The sequence below is a fragment of the Triturus cristatus genome, chromosome 10, assembly GCF_964204655.1.
Source record: "Triturus cristatus chromosome 10, aTriCri1.1, whole genome shotgun sequence".
Lineage (NCBI taxonomy): Eukaryota > Metazoa > Chordata > Amphibia > Caudata > Salamandridae > Triturus > Triturus cristatus.
Window position 1 is genome coordinate 1,158,718,198 of NC_140593.1, and position 17,273 is coordinate 1,158,735,470.

General features: G+C 40.6%; 1 protein-coding gene across 1 annotated transcript in view; it reads left to right on the top strand.

Moving 5' to 3' along the window:
• Positions 1–16,415, top strand: part of LOC146796816 (metalloproteinase inhibitor 1-like) — a 79,148-nt gene extending 62,733 nt beyond the window's left edge. Inside the window, exons 6-7 of the mRNA XM_085631378.1 lie at positions 3,437–3,552; positions 16,227–16,415. Coding sequence (XP_085487504.1) covers positions 3,437–3,552; positions 16,227–16,415 — 305 coding nt within the window. The remainder of the gene's footprint in view (positions 1–3,436; positions 3,553–16,226) is intronic.
• Positions 16,416–17,273: the final 858 nt, after the last annotated feature.

Here is a 17,273-nt window from a genome sequence, read left to right on the forward strand (position 1 = left end):
CCTAAAAATAACTCTTGCAACACTCCTCGCATAGCTAAATGGATACTGGGGTTGGAGGATTTCTGTTTTAGAGTTGAGTATGTTCCTGGTATACAAAATTCTGCAGCAGATCTTCTTTCTAGAAGTCCTGTCTGTAAGGAAGAACAATTTGACACCCCTGAGTACCCCATTCTTCAACTCAATCTCACTACCATCACTTCTCAGGAATGGTTAGAATGCATGAACATAGATAACACCATGACACAGCTCATTTCTTACACAGTACAAGGTTGACCCAATTCTTCTGATTCCATAGGTGCAGATATAAAAAAAATTCTGGGAGGTACGTCATGAACTTAATATGGATCAAGGTATTTTATTTAGAAACTACAAAATAGTTCCACCTGAAACTCTTAGATGTAAGATAATTGATCTTGTTCATGAGGGCCACTTAGGCAGAAGTCTAACTAAAGCTGGACTGCGTGAACGCTACTGGTTCCCCAACATGGACTCGATGGTAGAAGCAAAAGTAAAGAATTGTTTAACATGTGCTAGTAGTGACAAATCCAAGGTAACCAGGAAAACTCCCATCTCCCCGGTATCTGTACCAGATAAAAAAAGGGAAAAGATTGCCCTGGACATAATTGGTCCCTTCAATTTCAGAGGAGTAATAAAACATTTTGCACTAATCTTAATAGATTACCATTCACATTGGACTGTAGTGAAAATGGTAAACCAAATAGCAACTGTATCTGTCATTCAGTTTCTCAAAGATTCCTTTGTCTTAGAAGGCATACCATCCTCCATATTCACGGACAGTGGTGTCCAATTTACTACTTACGCTATGACAGAGTTCCTTAGCAAGTTGAATATATCCCACTTGAAAACACCTCTTTACAGTCCCAGGGCTAATGGCCTGGTAGAAAGAATGCATGATCAAAGGTTGTATACAGTTAGCGAGTGTCAACAGAATTCCCACAGAACAGGCAATACAAGAAATGCTGTGGGCTTACCACACCACACCACTCCTAACCTAGTTTCTGGCATCTCTCCTTTTTCTGCTTTAAAAGGAAGGAAACCCTGTACCAAATTCTTTCCGAACTGGTTGGGAGGGGGAACCCAAATTACGAATGACATCCATGCATTTAAAGTCAAGATAAGTACACACCAAACCAAAAATAAAACTCATTATGACACCATGCATGGAACCAAAATTCCACATTGGAGGGTGGGAGACCGGGTATGTGTTAAGAATCCCAGATGTGGCAATCCTGATGCTAAGTTTTCCAAACCCATGCATATAACAGCGATCAGAAGCAACACAGCCATATTGGATAATGCCCAAATGTGGAGCATGGACAGATTAACTAAATCGCAACCCACACATAACCAATCATCTGACCACAGACTCAATATAGAATCCCACGATCAAGATCCACACAACTTACCCACGACTCGAAGAACCCGCAAGGCCCCTGGTTGGCAAAAAGACTATGTAATGTCCAAATAAACGTTGTGTTTTTTTTCTCTCTTTGTTTTGCATTGGGGGGAAGATGTGTTACAATGTGTATTTTCACTCTCTTGTGTGAAATGCTTTTCCCTTTCTGTACTTAACATATAATGGTATACTCCTCCATGTTCACCCCTGTTATTCCACTATGGTATCTTTCTCTGTTCCCCTGGAGGCTACCTTAGAATGTATAGGTAGGCGAGTTGCTGAGTTGTTGGTGGAGAGAGGAGTCCGGAAATAAAGATAAGTTTTACCTGAAGAAGTTTGGTCTTTTCATCAGAATGCCACCTGCATTGTCGTTCTGAACCAACAGTTGCACACCTCCCATCACATAGTTTATCGGCTTATCAGGCTTATGTGCAACCAACAAGTTCTTTATGTGCTGCAGTATTGTTAGAAACTCCAGTCTTGCTTTTTAAAACCTCAAGCCGATTATTCTTAGAGCTGACTGGTTCACTTTGCCCTGCCCTAACAGTGCTTGTAAGAATGTATCCACTGCTGCCTCTATCTTAGATCTCCTTTTGCTCCCCTATGGGCTTGTCTAAATTCCCCACTACCTCCTTCCCTTCCATACGGAAAGGGTCCTCTGCACACTCTTTATCCACCCTGCTAAAGCTCAGAAGGCTTGTGCTTCCCACAGCCTTTTCGCCTACTACCTTTAGCAGCCGAACAATGAGTAGTATCTTTACCACTGGTTCTGCAGTAAGTAGGCTTCGACAACTGCTTGTAGTGCCTCCCAGTCCTCGGAACGAAATGTTTGCTGCTGCTCGAAGGCATCGCTTGAAATGCTGCCTTCCTCCAGGGCTCAGTGTCTGAGTCATGTAAACACCCCCCAGCATGGCCACCATCTTCCCTCAGAAACGCAGACATCTAGTAATGTCGAGGAGCACTCGATTGTCATCGCTCCCCAGTACAGAAACGCTTTGTTTGTCTTCACTTCTCCGCACTGCTGTATTCCTCTCAAAAAGCCTGCACAAGGAATCATAGTAGAGGCCCTAAAAAGTAATCCCAATAGGAACACTCCAGAGACCTGCCTCCTAACCAGCTGACATGTTCTCCTCCTCCCACACTTGCTTTCTTATCTTTGTATTTCCTATTCATGCATCCTTATGTTGGGTCAGAGTATGGTGTCACTCAGAAACCAGTAAGACGTTGTGCTGTATTTTATGTATCCTCATACTATATCCTTAGAGTCCGCCATAGCAGGCTGTACCAGCCATTAAAGTCCCGCACCACCTTTAAAGGCCTGACACGAAGGGGAGGGGCTTTAACAAGGGAGCATGCCTTTAATAGCTGGTAGAGCCGGCTATAGAGGGCTCTAAGGCTATTAGAACATTACGCCTCTAGAGAGCTCAATGGTCTAATTAGTAAGAACAAATGCCTCCGGAGCCAGAGGAGGTTTAAATCCCCTCGGGCTCTGAGAGGCCTTTGTTCACAGCAAGTCAAACATTCGAATGTTGGAGAGCGTGGCTTCTACCAGTCATTAGAAGCCTGGAGCACTCCATTGTTTTCAATGGTGCTCCTAACAGTCCAATGTTCTAATATATGGTAAGGTTTATCTAAAATAGTGCTTTGTGCCACAGCATGAATGCCCTCAAGCGGGTGTGGTGAGAAGTACACCGTAAAATGCTGCCAGCACCAACTGAGCTTTGGTAGAACCTGTGCCTTGTTTCACCTCTTCCCAGATATTCCTGACTACCACAGACTATATTAATGATTTTGATTCATTGTACGTCAATATCCTGAAGTTCTTGCATGATTTTGGCCCTGATGGATAAACCATGGTTAAGAATGTAAGAAAAGTCAAACTTGTAGGCAAAATAAAAAAGGGTCAGGCAACTGGAGAGGGTGCAGCTCAAAATTTGCTAGTAATTGTTCAAAAGTCATGAACATAATATATTGTGACGTAACAAGAGTTAAACCGTGTCTTTATTACATCACTAACAGGTCAACGGTGGAATGCCCGTGTGAATGTGAACTATTGCAACTACATTGTACCTTGGAGGACGTTGTCTGAGGCCCAGAAAAAGGGCATTGAAGGTGCATACAACTGCGACTGCAAAGTGAGTAAACTTGAAACACTGATGGGGCCTACGACATTAGGCTTCGGCCTAAAAAGGACAGAGGCCATTATGCCTCACCCTAAACAAATCTACCAATCATTTCCTCAAATGTTTAAATAATTGATCTTTTATAATTGGGCTTGTTGGCCTGTGCTTGTTGGCTGAGAAAGACACTTTTTTCTACTTTATTTCCCTAGTAAAGAAACTCCCAACAATCTAATATATCTTGCAGTCAAGAAGATACTGTAAAGGAAGAGCCAAGGCCCCCCCCTCCCCCACCCTCCTACAAAAGTGTAATTTGCACAGACTCGGTATCAGCGGCAAAGATGTGCAAAGAACAACAAGCATGTTTATATGGCCATTGGGCCATTCAGCTTGCAAGCAGTGATCTACATCCCCTTGCTGCTTCTTTTGGGGCTACTCCGTTTTAGTAATATCATTGTGCGTAATACTGTGGGCGCATGAGCACACGGTCCATAGCAAAACATAGCTACCCACATCTGATATAAATTCACAATTTGTTTACAATTCCTTATTACACTACCAACTGGGAAAAGGTTTCCATTTTACTGGATACATTTTTAGAGGGCTAGACTAAATTATAGAAATTGCTGCTAACCAATATATTTCCAACTGAACCCAATCCTGATGTCTGTAAAGTTGCAACTCATGATCCCCTACAAACATTGAACTGGGCACAAAGGAGAGTTTTGAAATACCTTGTGTTGCTCCAAGGTAAGGTGAATGATATGACTGCTAGTTATCAATTTATCTTAATAAATTGCAGTTCAGGAGACTGAAATGATTCAAAAGCAAAACAAAAGCATAACAGAAAGATCTGGATCATTTTACCAAATCTGAACTGCCCAGTTTACTCTCTCTGGACAGGACTGCTAGAGAAAGCAAGGAGAAAGTCTTTAAGTGTCTTTTCCAGATGAGAAAACAGAAATAGTTGGAAGGCCGTTCTAACTATATTTAATGCAATGACAGATATGTTGGGTAGTGAAGACAATTGATTGGCAGGCAGAAAAAATGGCAAAACAGGTAAATTTATTAGAACAAAACATGGATCGTGCATTGCTAATAAAGGGTTCTATAAAGGTTCTATGAAGGTTTTAGTATTCAAAATCATGTTCAATGAAGCAGAAGGGAAAAGGCACAAGAAAACGATACAAAATCACTTCGAAACTTTGGTAACTTTGAAGGGGAACAAATTCATACCTCCATATAGACACAGAGACCATTGATGTCCAGACATTAGGCAAATGGCTCAAGAAACCAATAAAGGTAATACTTAAAGTAAAAATCTAGTTGATTGTAAATAATGTGATTCAAAGAAAAAAGAAAACCTTGCAATTGTCCATTCATAGAAGATTCAAGGTGTATTTGATTGGTAAACTTGAATACATCTAGGCTACATATTTTTTTATAAATCAAGAAACTAGTGACAAAACCAACAATAGAGGGTTAAATAGTTGAAAAACACAAAATACTGTAGAAACTTAGGAAATAGTGCATAGAGAGTGTGCCTAACCACTTTTACTGCACAAATGACATAAGGTTAAACCGACTAGGAGACCCATTTATCGCAAGTTTGCACCCAGAAAGATTTATGGTAACAAATCTAGTAATATAGAACTTAAAAGCACAAGTAAGCATTGTAGTGGCACACTGAGCTGCAAATTTGAATCCTTTTTACAGTCACATGAGAACCTATAGTCATATAAAAATATAACTAACATATAAAGATATGACACACAACTCCACAATAAGACTCACAGGGAGTAGCCAAGAAGAAATATGTGATATTTATATGAGAGCGCTAAAATTGAAGGACTAATGCCCTTACATCAATCTAGAGGAAGGCACATTTTTTAGGAGGAGGCAACCTGGCATATTTTCTTTCACAAAAAGCCTCAGCTTTTCTTCCAAAATCCAACTACTGTCAGGTCCTAGAAGGACAGTGCTAAAATTGCATGGATTGATGACAAAATAGTAGGAATTCTCATTGAGTTGTAGGATTCATTTCTTAGACTTGGCAGTAGGTTAGTGAAGTCACAGATGGTGAGATATCTTACAAAGGTGTTATCTGATTGCCTAAAGAGATATAAACTAGTGGCTGAAAATTGTGGGATTCTTGCAGGTAAACTGAATGAGAAATGTGATTAATTAAACCTTGAGTGTAATAATTTTAACTTCTTCCTTATGCAAAACAATTATCTGCAAATACATTTTATTACTGTAAAAGTTAGAAAGTCAGTTGGAGATATTAGATTAGCTGGCAGGGTGGCTAAGACACAGAAGATACGTGAGGATGATAGGAGGGATCCTTGATCGAATTTTCAAAACTTTCGATAACCCACTGAAAAATCCATATGTTGTAAAAGGTGACTTCTTCAATAGCATCAGATGAAAAGAGGAGAGTGATATTAGTTGGTGTCTGGTTTTCAGAAATGTGGCTTTTATAGCACAGATGTAGGGCAGTTTTGAAATGCTGAAATTCCTATTGAATATTGCTATAATATGCCACCAAGAAACATGGCAAACAGGGAGTTGGAAATAGATGGGTGCGAAGTATTCTTGCAAAGCACTGGTAAATCAACCAAAGGCAAACCTAAGAGTGGTCTGGCTATATAGATTGTTTATTTTCTTATTTGCCTAGTTTTATACTGCAACATCATGACCCAAAGGTATCAGAGATCTGTATGTAGAAAAAAAATAGAAATCTGTTCCGATAATGCAGACATCAAACAATGCAACAAAAGCGCACTAGAATGCAAGGGAGAGTTTGATTGATCATCTTGTAATAAGTCAGTAGTATTGAGCAAAGGGCCCACTTGGTGTCATGGTGAGAACATGCTAACTCGGTGGTCTACATCTGGGTGTGTGATGCGTTCCAGAACAGGTTGATTTGTAAGCAGGAAGTGAGAAATCTAGTTTGTAGACTCTCCTTCACCTCTTTTAAAAAAACTTATTTTTAGGCGCTTGTGTATGTGTTAGCCCAATTCTTCGCTGAGGGAGAGTTCCATATACTCAGGGTTGATCCATAGAAAGTTTTGGCATAGGTTTTCATTTCTATAAATCTTGAGGGTTCCATGAAGAAGGAATTACGTCTTCGGAGGGAGGAACTACCACCTGAGATTTTTTGCTAATTTGTAAGGTATCTAGGTTCCTCATGGTTTAGGGCTTTGTGAGTCATGCACACTATCTTCAACTAGATCCTAGTTTCTTCAGAGAGCCATCAGGACTATTTTAGAGAGGGCGTGATGTGGTTGAAACGTCGAGTTCCTGTTACCATTCTCGCAGTGGCGTTATAAATTGCTTAGATTGGTGCAAAGCTTGATTTCGGTAAACCCGTTAGTGTAATCAACTACAAATGATTTTATGAGCACAGCACTGCCCCTAGACCTTACAGCCATGTAGGCCGTGCTGATTCAAGATCACAATGAAGTCTCCAATGAAGAGACCAATGTTCGCCTGTCTGTTCCAAATCTTTTAGCTTCAAAGAATGCTGGCCACCAAGATTATAAAAAAAATCTCCTAAATACAAAGCAGCCCTTAGTTTAATGGCAGCTGTAAAAAAAATAAAATTAAAGCGCACTTTAGCCAAATCTGTGAGGACTGCGAATAAACTCCCTGGTAAACCCTTAAAGAGACAAGCTATCTCCCACAGTAGGAGACCGCTAGGAAGAACCGTTCAAAAGAGAACACCATGAGTGTGTTAGATTGACATTGAAAAGAAGACATCAAGACCTTGCTTGGCTTGAAAGAAGTGAAAGATACACATTCTTGTACCTGTTTGAGTGAATGAAATGGAGAAAGACCAATTGGCTTTGTACAGGATTTAATTGAAAATCAGCTCCATATAGTCCTCTCCACTTAAAAATTAAAAAAAATTTGCGTGAAACTTTTAATCAAACATTTTTCAACGGTATCTCAACCTTAACAAATCCCCGATGATTGGAAGGGAGGTTTAATGGTACCCCTCTAAGCAAGCATTGGCATAGCCAATAGGTCTCGCCAATGGGGCCTTATAAGTGTTTAGCCATGCAGCACATTTTCATGGGTGCTGTGCCGCCAGAAATTGAAGAGCTATACAATTATTTCACACTGGGTCATGCAGTCTGATTCAGCAATACATGCTATAAAATAGCAACAATTTTGTGGAGTAGGTGCTACACACTTTAAATTGACCGCCCTATTAAACTAGTAATTACTTCACATTTCACTTAAGATAGAGAAATAACATAGTGTTTAATTATCGAAAATAGCAACGCTAAAAGGAAATAAAAACCTGCAAAAATAAAAGTAATCTGTTGTATAGCAAAAATTTGCAGGATTAAGGGACTGATGGAGGCAGGGCACGTGTAGAGCAGGGCACAACACCACTGGATCTGAGCACCGTGGCCTGCAGTGCTGGAAGCCTCAGACTAAAGTACGCCAGCCCTAAACCACCAGTCCCGTATGCAGCACCTTCACAGTGATGCTCATATCCATAAGCGTAGGGCTGAATAGCGCATTGCCTAGTTGACAAAGGCCATATATTCCTGCCGTTCCTTGGACACGTCCATGCAAGTGATGGCATCCTGTAGATGCGTGCTACCTTAAGATCCATGCTTGTCTGAAATAGAACCCAAAGGGGAAGAAATACTGTAATGGTGCATTGAAAGCCCCTAGATTCCTGAAAAATCATCCGCAAGGAGAACGTGTGGAGCGATGCAAGACAAACTACGGAATTTAAAAAGGAATAAATCACTTGCTTTAGTGTTCATATCATTTATTTTAAAAAGTACAACACTCTGTGCAAATGTTGCACTCTAACTTCAAGTGTTTTATTCACGTAAATTGCAATGGGTAGTACAATAAACGAGCCATCATAAATAGTGTTTTGTGTCCTTTTTCCACCAAATGGTTAAAGGTATTTTCACATCAGCAATGCAATCCAACATAAATATATAACTGCCATACAGCAGAGCGAAACAAAAAATAAAATCTTTGTTAGTTCCTACAAATGGCTAGCTTGAATTCTTCATGCTCCTATGCAAGTTTAGCCACAGTGCAAGTGTCGGAATCTTGGTCTCGAAGTAAACCTAAGACTGCTAAGGTCGAGAGACAGGACGCAAGTTTATTTTAAATGAAAGTAGACCTCAGGTGATGTTTTTAAAAGATGCAAGCACATGTACGACACTGTGTTATGTGAACATTGCGGGTTTGTGAAGTGTGTGCCGCAAACAGCACTAAAGTACTGTGGCCGCACATGCACGCAAATTTAGTGAGAAATAATTTACAAAAATAGAACGGAGAGTGAATTAAAGGATAAAGCAGACTGGATATGCAGTATGCCTTTGCTAAATCCTGGCGTACCTTGATGTTTTCAGTTGCTGTGTTTGTGTTGAAGGGTGGGCAAAAGCAGCGACGGGCACAGCTTCTGTTTAAAGGAAACCCTGTATTTGTGTGGGAGGGCGGAAGCAGTGACGGGGGCAGAGCCACCATTTTAAAAATAGTTACCAGACCCAACCCCCGTAGTCCAGCCACCCGCTGCTCATGTAAAGATGAATCCACGCAGCTCACAACATCTCACCTCACACAAGTTTCTGCAGAGCTCACACAAGCCGATAATGTTGCTTTCTGGAGAGTGCGGAATGCGGGCAGTATACACTGTGATCGGTGAACACTGCCCACGGCCGTAAATGACAATAGAATCCACAAGCAAAAGCAAAAGCACAGTGCGCCCTGTATTTGTGTGGGAGGGCGGAAGCAGTGATGGGCGCAGAGCCACCATCTTAAAATAAAGTTACCAGACCCACCCCCCGTAGTCCAAAGTTAACACCATTTATTAGAGCAGATAGTGCAGCGATATTCTTCTAAGTAGCGCCCAACGCGGGCCGAAATCTGAACGATCGGCCTGCACACGCGATAAAGCGATGGTGTGGGATGGATGGCGACACTCTACAGAGGGGCCGTGGAAGCGGGGATGTCATACAGTGTAATTACAAGCGAGGGGCCGATAACACTCTCCTCAGCCTCGCCGGGGTCTTCAGAGGTGAGCGCACGAGCATCTGCACTTTTAATTGGTTTTCTATGCGTCTACGGAGGCCGAGGTGCGACGTGAATGTGGACCAAGTGAACTTAGGTAGAAAGATATTCGAGAAATAAAGTCTGGCCAAGCGAAATCTTTCTTAACTTTATGTGGTAAGGTCGAGAGATGTACACCTCTAGTCTTCGCTTTTGGTGTTTGTTCCGGCTTCATTTCGCGGTGAGGTGAAAAACAAATCATTAGCATGTTTCTGTTTGGTAATGCGCGCACCTCAAAGGTTTCCACCCACAGGCGTTTTATTGCAGGCAGCTCACGAGGCAGGCGAGTAAGAATGCTCCGCGGGCCATTCTGCCACGAGAAAGTAGGAGGTCTTTCATGCAAATACAAACAAAAGCCTTAAATCTTTTGATCTTCCTAGGGATTTAGAGAATTCGCTAGAACAAATTGAGGGATTATATGAAATAACAAATATGTACAAGTGCAACAAATTACCAGATGCTGTAACCGATCCCTGAGAAAAATGTAAAGCTGTGATCTTCCGAGGTTCGTCACTAGAAACACTCGTTTTCAAAATGTGACATGACAGGGAGTTACGTACGCTGGTTTTAGGAAACAGTTTCTCAAATGCCGGTGTCTGTTCATATGTAAATAAATACAGCTGAAGGGCAGCGTTTGCTTTAATCTTTTTCGTATTTGATATGATCACGTCTCCGGCCCTGAGGCTGGTTGGGTATATTAAGTAGACGAAGATGGCGGAGCGAGTGAGACTAGCAGCTGTTTTCAAACACACTCGTGCTTGTGGCACCATCCGCCTTGAGGGAGCGAGCAACAGCCAATTAGCATACGTGCCGCTGCTCGCTCCCGCAAGGTGGATGCCGCCACAAGCATGAGTATGTGATTCAAAAAGAGCAGAGCGACGGCTAAAGGCCCTCCTATGCAGTGCTTGAGTGCTGCGTAGGCGAGACCTAAAAAGGGGCTAGAAAGGTCATTAGTAAGTAGAACTTAATTGCGTTACTGAATGCTAAGATTAAGCTAAATTCAAAGGACCTTGTTGCATGACCTAAGTAGAGGGATCGATTCAAAGGACTTATGAGCAATAACACAAACTTGTTTTAGGGAAGCAGGAAGTATTCATAGGAATGTATTGGCCCTGGGCACGCTTGTGGTGTGCACCCCGTCAAAGGAGGAACAAAACTGTAATGCTGTTTTGTTGATTTCAGTGGATTGTGTAGAAAGCACTATGCTGCAGAAACTGTTAAATGTCAACCTGCACACCCCTTAAGCTGTCCTGCTACTGGAACTTGCCGTCCCAGTCATATGTGAAAGAGCAGAGGTTGCTGCTATTCATTTCTATAAGTGACTGAGGAGGAGTGCAGATCATACGTTGTCTGGCCAAGAGTTGGTACGAGTAAATCAGCTACAAAGGGTGTAGGGATTAATAACTATCGCAGCGATTTGAGATCCAGTCTTAGTGGGACCAAACAGACAGTGATAAGGGTAAATTTAGAGCCCTGGTTTGGGACAAAATGTTCAATAGCATGGGTGAGAAGGACAAGTTATCAAAGAAACTGAAAATAGGCTGCTTATTAATCACTATGATGGCCCTTTGTAGCCTATATCATACGCCCAGTCTCATACCAAATTCAGATTTTTATTACATTACGACTCCAATAAGTAGATTTTCAAGACTATAATATACTGGAGGATTTGGAATCTCAATAACAAATTTGCGCTGTTTTTGTGATCTGCATACAGAAGCTTGGTCCCCTCTTATCACCATATGTAATGGATTGAATACTCTTTGGGGCTGTTTTTGAAAGTCTTATTGAGGTAAAATAAGATGAGAAATGGTTGTGCTACTCTGAACATGCCACTAAGCAGAGAAAATAATTGTAATGATTACTGGGTCACAAAATCCATAACAAAAGCAAGGCTCTCACTGAAAGTAAGTTCATTTGCATAACCTGCCGGAATATACTCCACTAACTGATGGTTACTAACAATGTTTCAGTTTATGTCATGAGGACTCATGGCCAGAGCTGCTCACTTTAAAACTGAGGAGCTAGGCCTGAGTTCCAACCTCAGTTCAACATCCTGTGATTCTGGCCAATCACATAATATTCCATTGTCTACAAGTATGCTGCATACTCTGGCTCTCATGTAAAGTGCTCTAGTGCCATTGGGCCATCTTTGTGGTGTATAAAACTGCAAATAAGCAATAAAATAGATCAATATTAGCTGCCACTCTGTAAAATTAGGGTTCCCAGCAACTAGTTTTCATTCACTGTCTCCTTTAAACGTGTTATTGATAATGTATTGCGTTCACTAACATTTTGAATAAGAAAGTTCTGGATTGATTTTTTTAAATGTGTGTAATATATTATGATTTATTTCATTGTTGATATTGCACAGAGTAATTGTCATGTTTACCGAAATCCAAATAAATTCATTCTGTTCACTTTTTTTTAGAACGTTTTTCTCCTTTTAAAACACAACTCTACTTCCATGCAACAGATGTCATGTTTAGAAAGTGCCTGCTACAATAAATGTTCAGACTTCAGAACATATAATAGAAGTTGTATCTCATCAGGTCTGGTGTTTTGAAAATCCTCAAATTCTTTAGGGACTGTTCTTTAGGTACCACGCCAAAGTAGGAGGCAGAAAAGCGATGATACCTCTTCTTATGGCGGACCGGTAACCACTATATACCTTCCTTTGCCAAGTCTTGGCTAATCGTAAGGCCGTATACAAACAATAACAATGGTTCACAGAGGTAACATATTTAAGATTATTCAAACCAGTTGTTTAGTTGCAGCTAAGGTAAGTTGATTAATGAATGAGTAGCCTTCAGTAAAATACTTATTATTCACAAAGTGTTTGCAAGGACAGACAATAATACAGTATTTTGTGCTCAAAGTGTACACACCGTGAATAATTGGGGTTATTTGTGTGTGTATATATGTATATATGTATATATATATATATATATATATATATATATACAAAGAACAGCTGCATAAGACTAATAGTGAGCAAGTGGCTGGACTGGTTTAGACAGAATGTTCCAGACATCTAAACCAGACAGATAGTTTCTTGTCTTATTGTCATAAGGCATGGTTGTATGACAGAATAGTGACCACCAAAAGGGCTAAAATATAAATTATTAGAGTTTGTCTTCTAAGGGCAGGCTCTAGTGCTACAGGCTGCCTTTTAAAAAAAATGATACATTCTTCGTTTTTATCTGAACCTGTGTCCCTTGCAAATATGTGCTGGGAGGAAATCAGCAAATCTTCATATACTGTGAATGGAGGTCCTATCTATTAGAGCCTTTTCTAACTTTTGGAGGACAGCCTTCTGTGTCTCTAGCGATGAACGCAGTGTGCTTTCAAAACTTTTTGAACCAAGCAACAAAATCCCATTCTTCAAATGCAGATAAAATGCACTATAAGTTGAAAAACATGCCTTGGACAGTTATCAATCCTTATGAGAAAAATAGGGTATCCAGACTTATATGACTGTCCCGTTTCATCACGCATGCAGGATGTTTTTCTGAAGTTAAGACTTGGCCTACATCCAACTAAGGGTGGTACACTGAAACAGCGACAAAAATGGCCAATTAGCATTTGCAGGCTTTGTGGCTATCCCCAGGAAACACTATTATATAGTATGTGTTAGACCAATCCTGCTATGTGCTCTCCGAATATTATTAAAATCTGTGTTTTTAAAAGCAGGGGTAAGAACATGTCATCAGGCACTTATACTAAGTTTATCAGGCATGTCAACTCAGTTTACCCACTGGTTTGCTAAATGTTTTGACTGAGGCGGAGAAAATCTTTTAAGCATAACTCACCATATGTATTTGTAAAGCGCACATTCACCCAAGGGTATCTTAGCGCTGAATAACAGATGTTTATTGTTACTCAGTGGTACTCATTTTATAGAACTCAGAAGGATGAAAGGCTGAGTGGACCTACTGGGATTACAACCTATGACAATGAGGTCAAAGACAGGCCCCTAAAGTGGACGCGTTAGTCCACTAAGTCCCCAGACTCTTTGACCTTTTCATAACCTGTTTTATTTCTATTTAACCAGCTGTTGTTTTTCTATCCAGCCTATTAATTAATTTTAGTATATGTAAGTGCAATATGAATGATCTAACGATAAATTCCTCAGTGTAGGGCCTGCAAATGTTCTGGACTTGCCCCATCAAGATTAGTGGTTTTATATCACATGTTCTATGAAGCTACTGTACATGATTTAATTACTGAACAGAAGTCAAAAGTTGAGGAATTAATGGTAAGCACATTGCAAAAGCTGTACAGGAAAAGGTTGTCTGTCGTTAAATAGTGACTGATTAGAAGGCTAATTATAGAGAAACAATGTTAAACACTTTATCAATTTTTGCACATGCCTTGTTAATGTTTTGCACATATCTCACTCTGAGCAATGACACAGCTTTTGAGAAATGCTGTGAATAGGCATCTTGTCATAACAGTCCTACTAAGCGCCTTGATACCCTATCAGGTGATTAGCTGCACTTTATAACTATATAAATCCTGATTAATTGACTGATTAAGGTTTAGTATTTTATCAAAATTTACACAGTGTTTCTGAATGAATTATTTATTGTTAAACAGTATCTGATTTGAAGGTTAACCTCTTCAGTGCCCATGACGAGATAGTCTCGTCATGGAGCACGGTCGCGCTGTGCCCATGACGAGACTATCTCGTCATGAACCCCACCCACTAATAAAACGCCCGGCACAGGAGGGGGAAAGGGCGTGGCACAGAAGGGGTTAAAGTTTGTGAATCAACGTTAAGCACTAGAGTAGTTCTTTTGCATGGGCCATGTTAATGATTTGCACAGGCCTCACACTGAGTGATGAACTAGTTTTTGTATGCTGTTTGGACCATGTTTCTTGGGATAACATTTTTAGAATAGGTTTTTTGATTTGTATAGGTCTCACTTCAAGTGAAAACGTAGATGTGTCAAAAATGAGCTCATACTATGGGGCTGATGACGATGGCGGATGGACTCCAGTCCGTCCGCCATCGTCTCGAGGAGTGGGACCGCCCTCCTACAGGGCAGCGGTCCCACAGGGGGTATTAGGATGCAACCGCCACCATGGCAGTCGCACTTGCCATACTGAAGCACCTGCCGCAATTTGAAAATGGCACTGTTTACATTTACCTGCTCTACGTGGCAGGCACCATGGTGCAGGGAAATGTAATACTTGCTGACAGACTGATCTTTTAAGCACCAGATCTACATGTTATAATCATAAAATTATGGATTGCAGGAAAAAAGATGAATGGACAAGACTGTATGATGCATGTTAAAAGCCCATCTGATTCTAGGTGATTCACTGACAAACCTCAGGAACTAATAACAATGAACTGGGCATGAAAACTGGAATGAAACTGATTTAAGCACAGATATAAATGCAGAATGATTGAGGTATCCATGAGTTTCTGGCAGTATTGTTGCCAGATGTAGTGTTATTAGCATTATCATTGCTTCAAAAGTCTTATATTTCTTTCTTTGTGTTTTTCATTCCATTATACGCTTGGTTTACTTTCTGTGCAATGTGGACTTTAGCCAGCAAAGTGCACTTTTGCCAGAAATGTGGACTTTTGCCATACTTCATCAAGCAAGGAGAAAAAAACACTCTTCTGAGATAAGGAGCAGTGGGTCTGGGTATAGTTGTAAATATGTTAGAGCACTGCTTTAAAAGAATCTCCTGGATTAAAGGGAACCATATGGGAGGTTTGAGCCGATTCCATCTTGCTAATGATATTTCATAGGGCCCCATTAGAAGTTGGATAGGGCGGAGGTTTCCTGCTGGAGGGCTATCGCTTCAGCCAATCACATCTCTCCTATTGTTCAAGCGCCATGGAATACTTGGTGCAGGAATCTCCGGCCCTATTTTACTGATTGTGGAAAAGCACCTAGCAACATTTAATATGGCTTTGGAGGTGGGGGTGAGGGGGGGGCTGTGAGCACCAATGCTTCAGGGCCCCTGATAAATCATCCAGTATGGCATTAGGGAGCAAGGACCAATCCACTACCTACCAATAGCCTCCTCTCGGAGCAGGAGGTAAATTGGAGCAAAAAAACTAGAGACCTTTATACGTCCGTGAAATGTGATTCTTACATGTTTTTGATCCACTAAAACTGGGCTAGCATGTTATTACCCATTTGGGCAAATTTGCGCAATGGCTGGATTTAGGCCGGAAATGTTAATTGAAGCCATTTGATATCCCTGTACATGAATCATGCTGACTTCTAATTGACCCCTAATATTGTTGTAGGAAGAGTATGACACCTTACTTGCTCTGGACTGTCCACTCTGATTCAAATTGAGGACCAAAATGAAAAATGTAAAAGAACAAGAATAAATGAGCAAAAGTTATTGTAGTAGGTCCTATCACAACTTGTCTTTATTGCATTGGAACAATTTTCTGCAATACAAACTAGATTATGTCAGTCATATAAAGAACTTTGAGAACTGCTTTTTAAAAATAAAATGGCATCTGAAAAGTTATTTTGCTACGTTTTACATTAAGCAATACCTGTAGATTTCATGTTAACTCCGTTTCATCTTAATGGCTATGGTTTTATTTCTCATGCTTTTAGATCTGTTCCCAGTGGGAATGCAGAGAGAATCCAAGCAATTATTGCTTATTAAATGGAGATGACCCATGGGATTTCTACCTTGATCCACAGCAGGATGAACTAAAGGATCAAATGTGTGCACTCGATGTGAATGGTGAATGCACCTGGGACCCAGTTGATACCTCGCTCTCAACCTCATCCACATCATAGTGGAAGAAAACAGAGTAGTAATGTTTTATTGCATGTCTTTGAAGGTATCATGAATCATAAGGGAATGGATCACTTGTAACTGGAAATAGGGGTCTTTTGGGTCGTTATCTGAACCACTAATACCTAAATAGGTATTATGAGAACCCTCAATCACGTATTTTCGGTGGTATTGGCGGTTTATCTTGGTTCTCCGCCTTATGAATACGTGTCAGCATTATCATCGGGTCTCTTGTGTGTTATGCTTCCTCCACCCGGAGGGAACCGCTAATTCGCAGTAGTGATCAGAGATATTGGTGCAAAAAGGTGCAAAATAAAGTGATAAGTTGACGTTAAAAATGTCTTACCGACACTGCCCTCAAAAAGCAAAATTTATTCTGTCAGGTGTGTTGGTAGACTCTTAAAAAATTAAAAATAGTGGTGCAGTAGGTCAAATTATGTAACCCCAGCACATTATGGTGTCCAAATCAAAAATGGTCGACATGTTTCTGCCCCTCTAGCGCCCCTGGAGGGGGTCGTTGGGCATTCTTCAGGACCTAGTGAATGTGTGAACCGGTAGTCTCCAGTTCAAAAAAGGGGGTTTATGGTTGTTTCCATAAACAAAGAATCTATCAGTATCTTAAGGTTATTCTTTTCCTACAGAAAGGAAGAACAAATAAAGTAAAATAAAATAAAATAAAAGAGACAATACAATGAAATGCACACCAATCAGGGTGATTATAAAGCAGATATCTTTGTAGAAAATGGCAATTCTTGAAAATACTGTACTGTAAAGCAATGTCAAAAATGGCAAATCTTCACTGTATTTAGAGAGAGCGATCACAAAAGTTCGTATCTGTTTACTATTTAAGCACAAAGAAC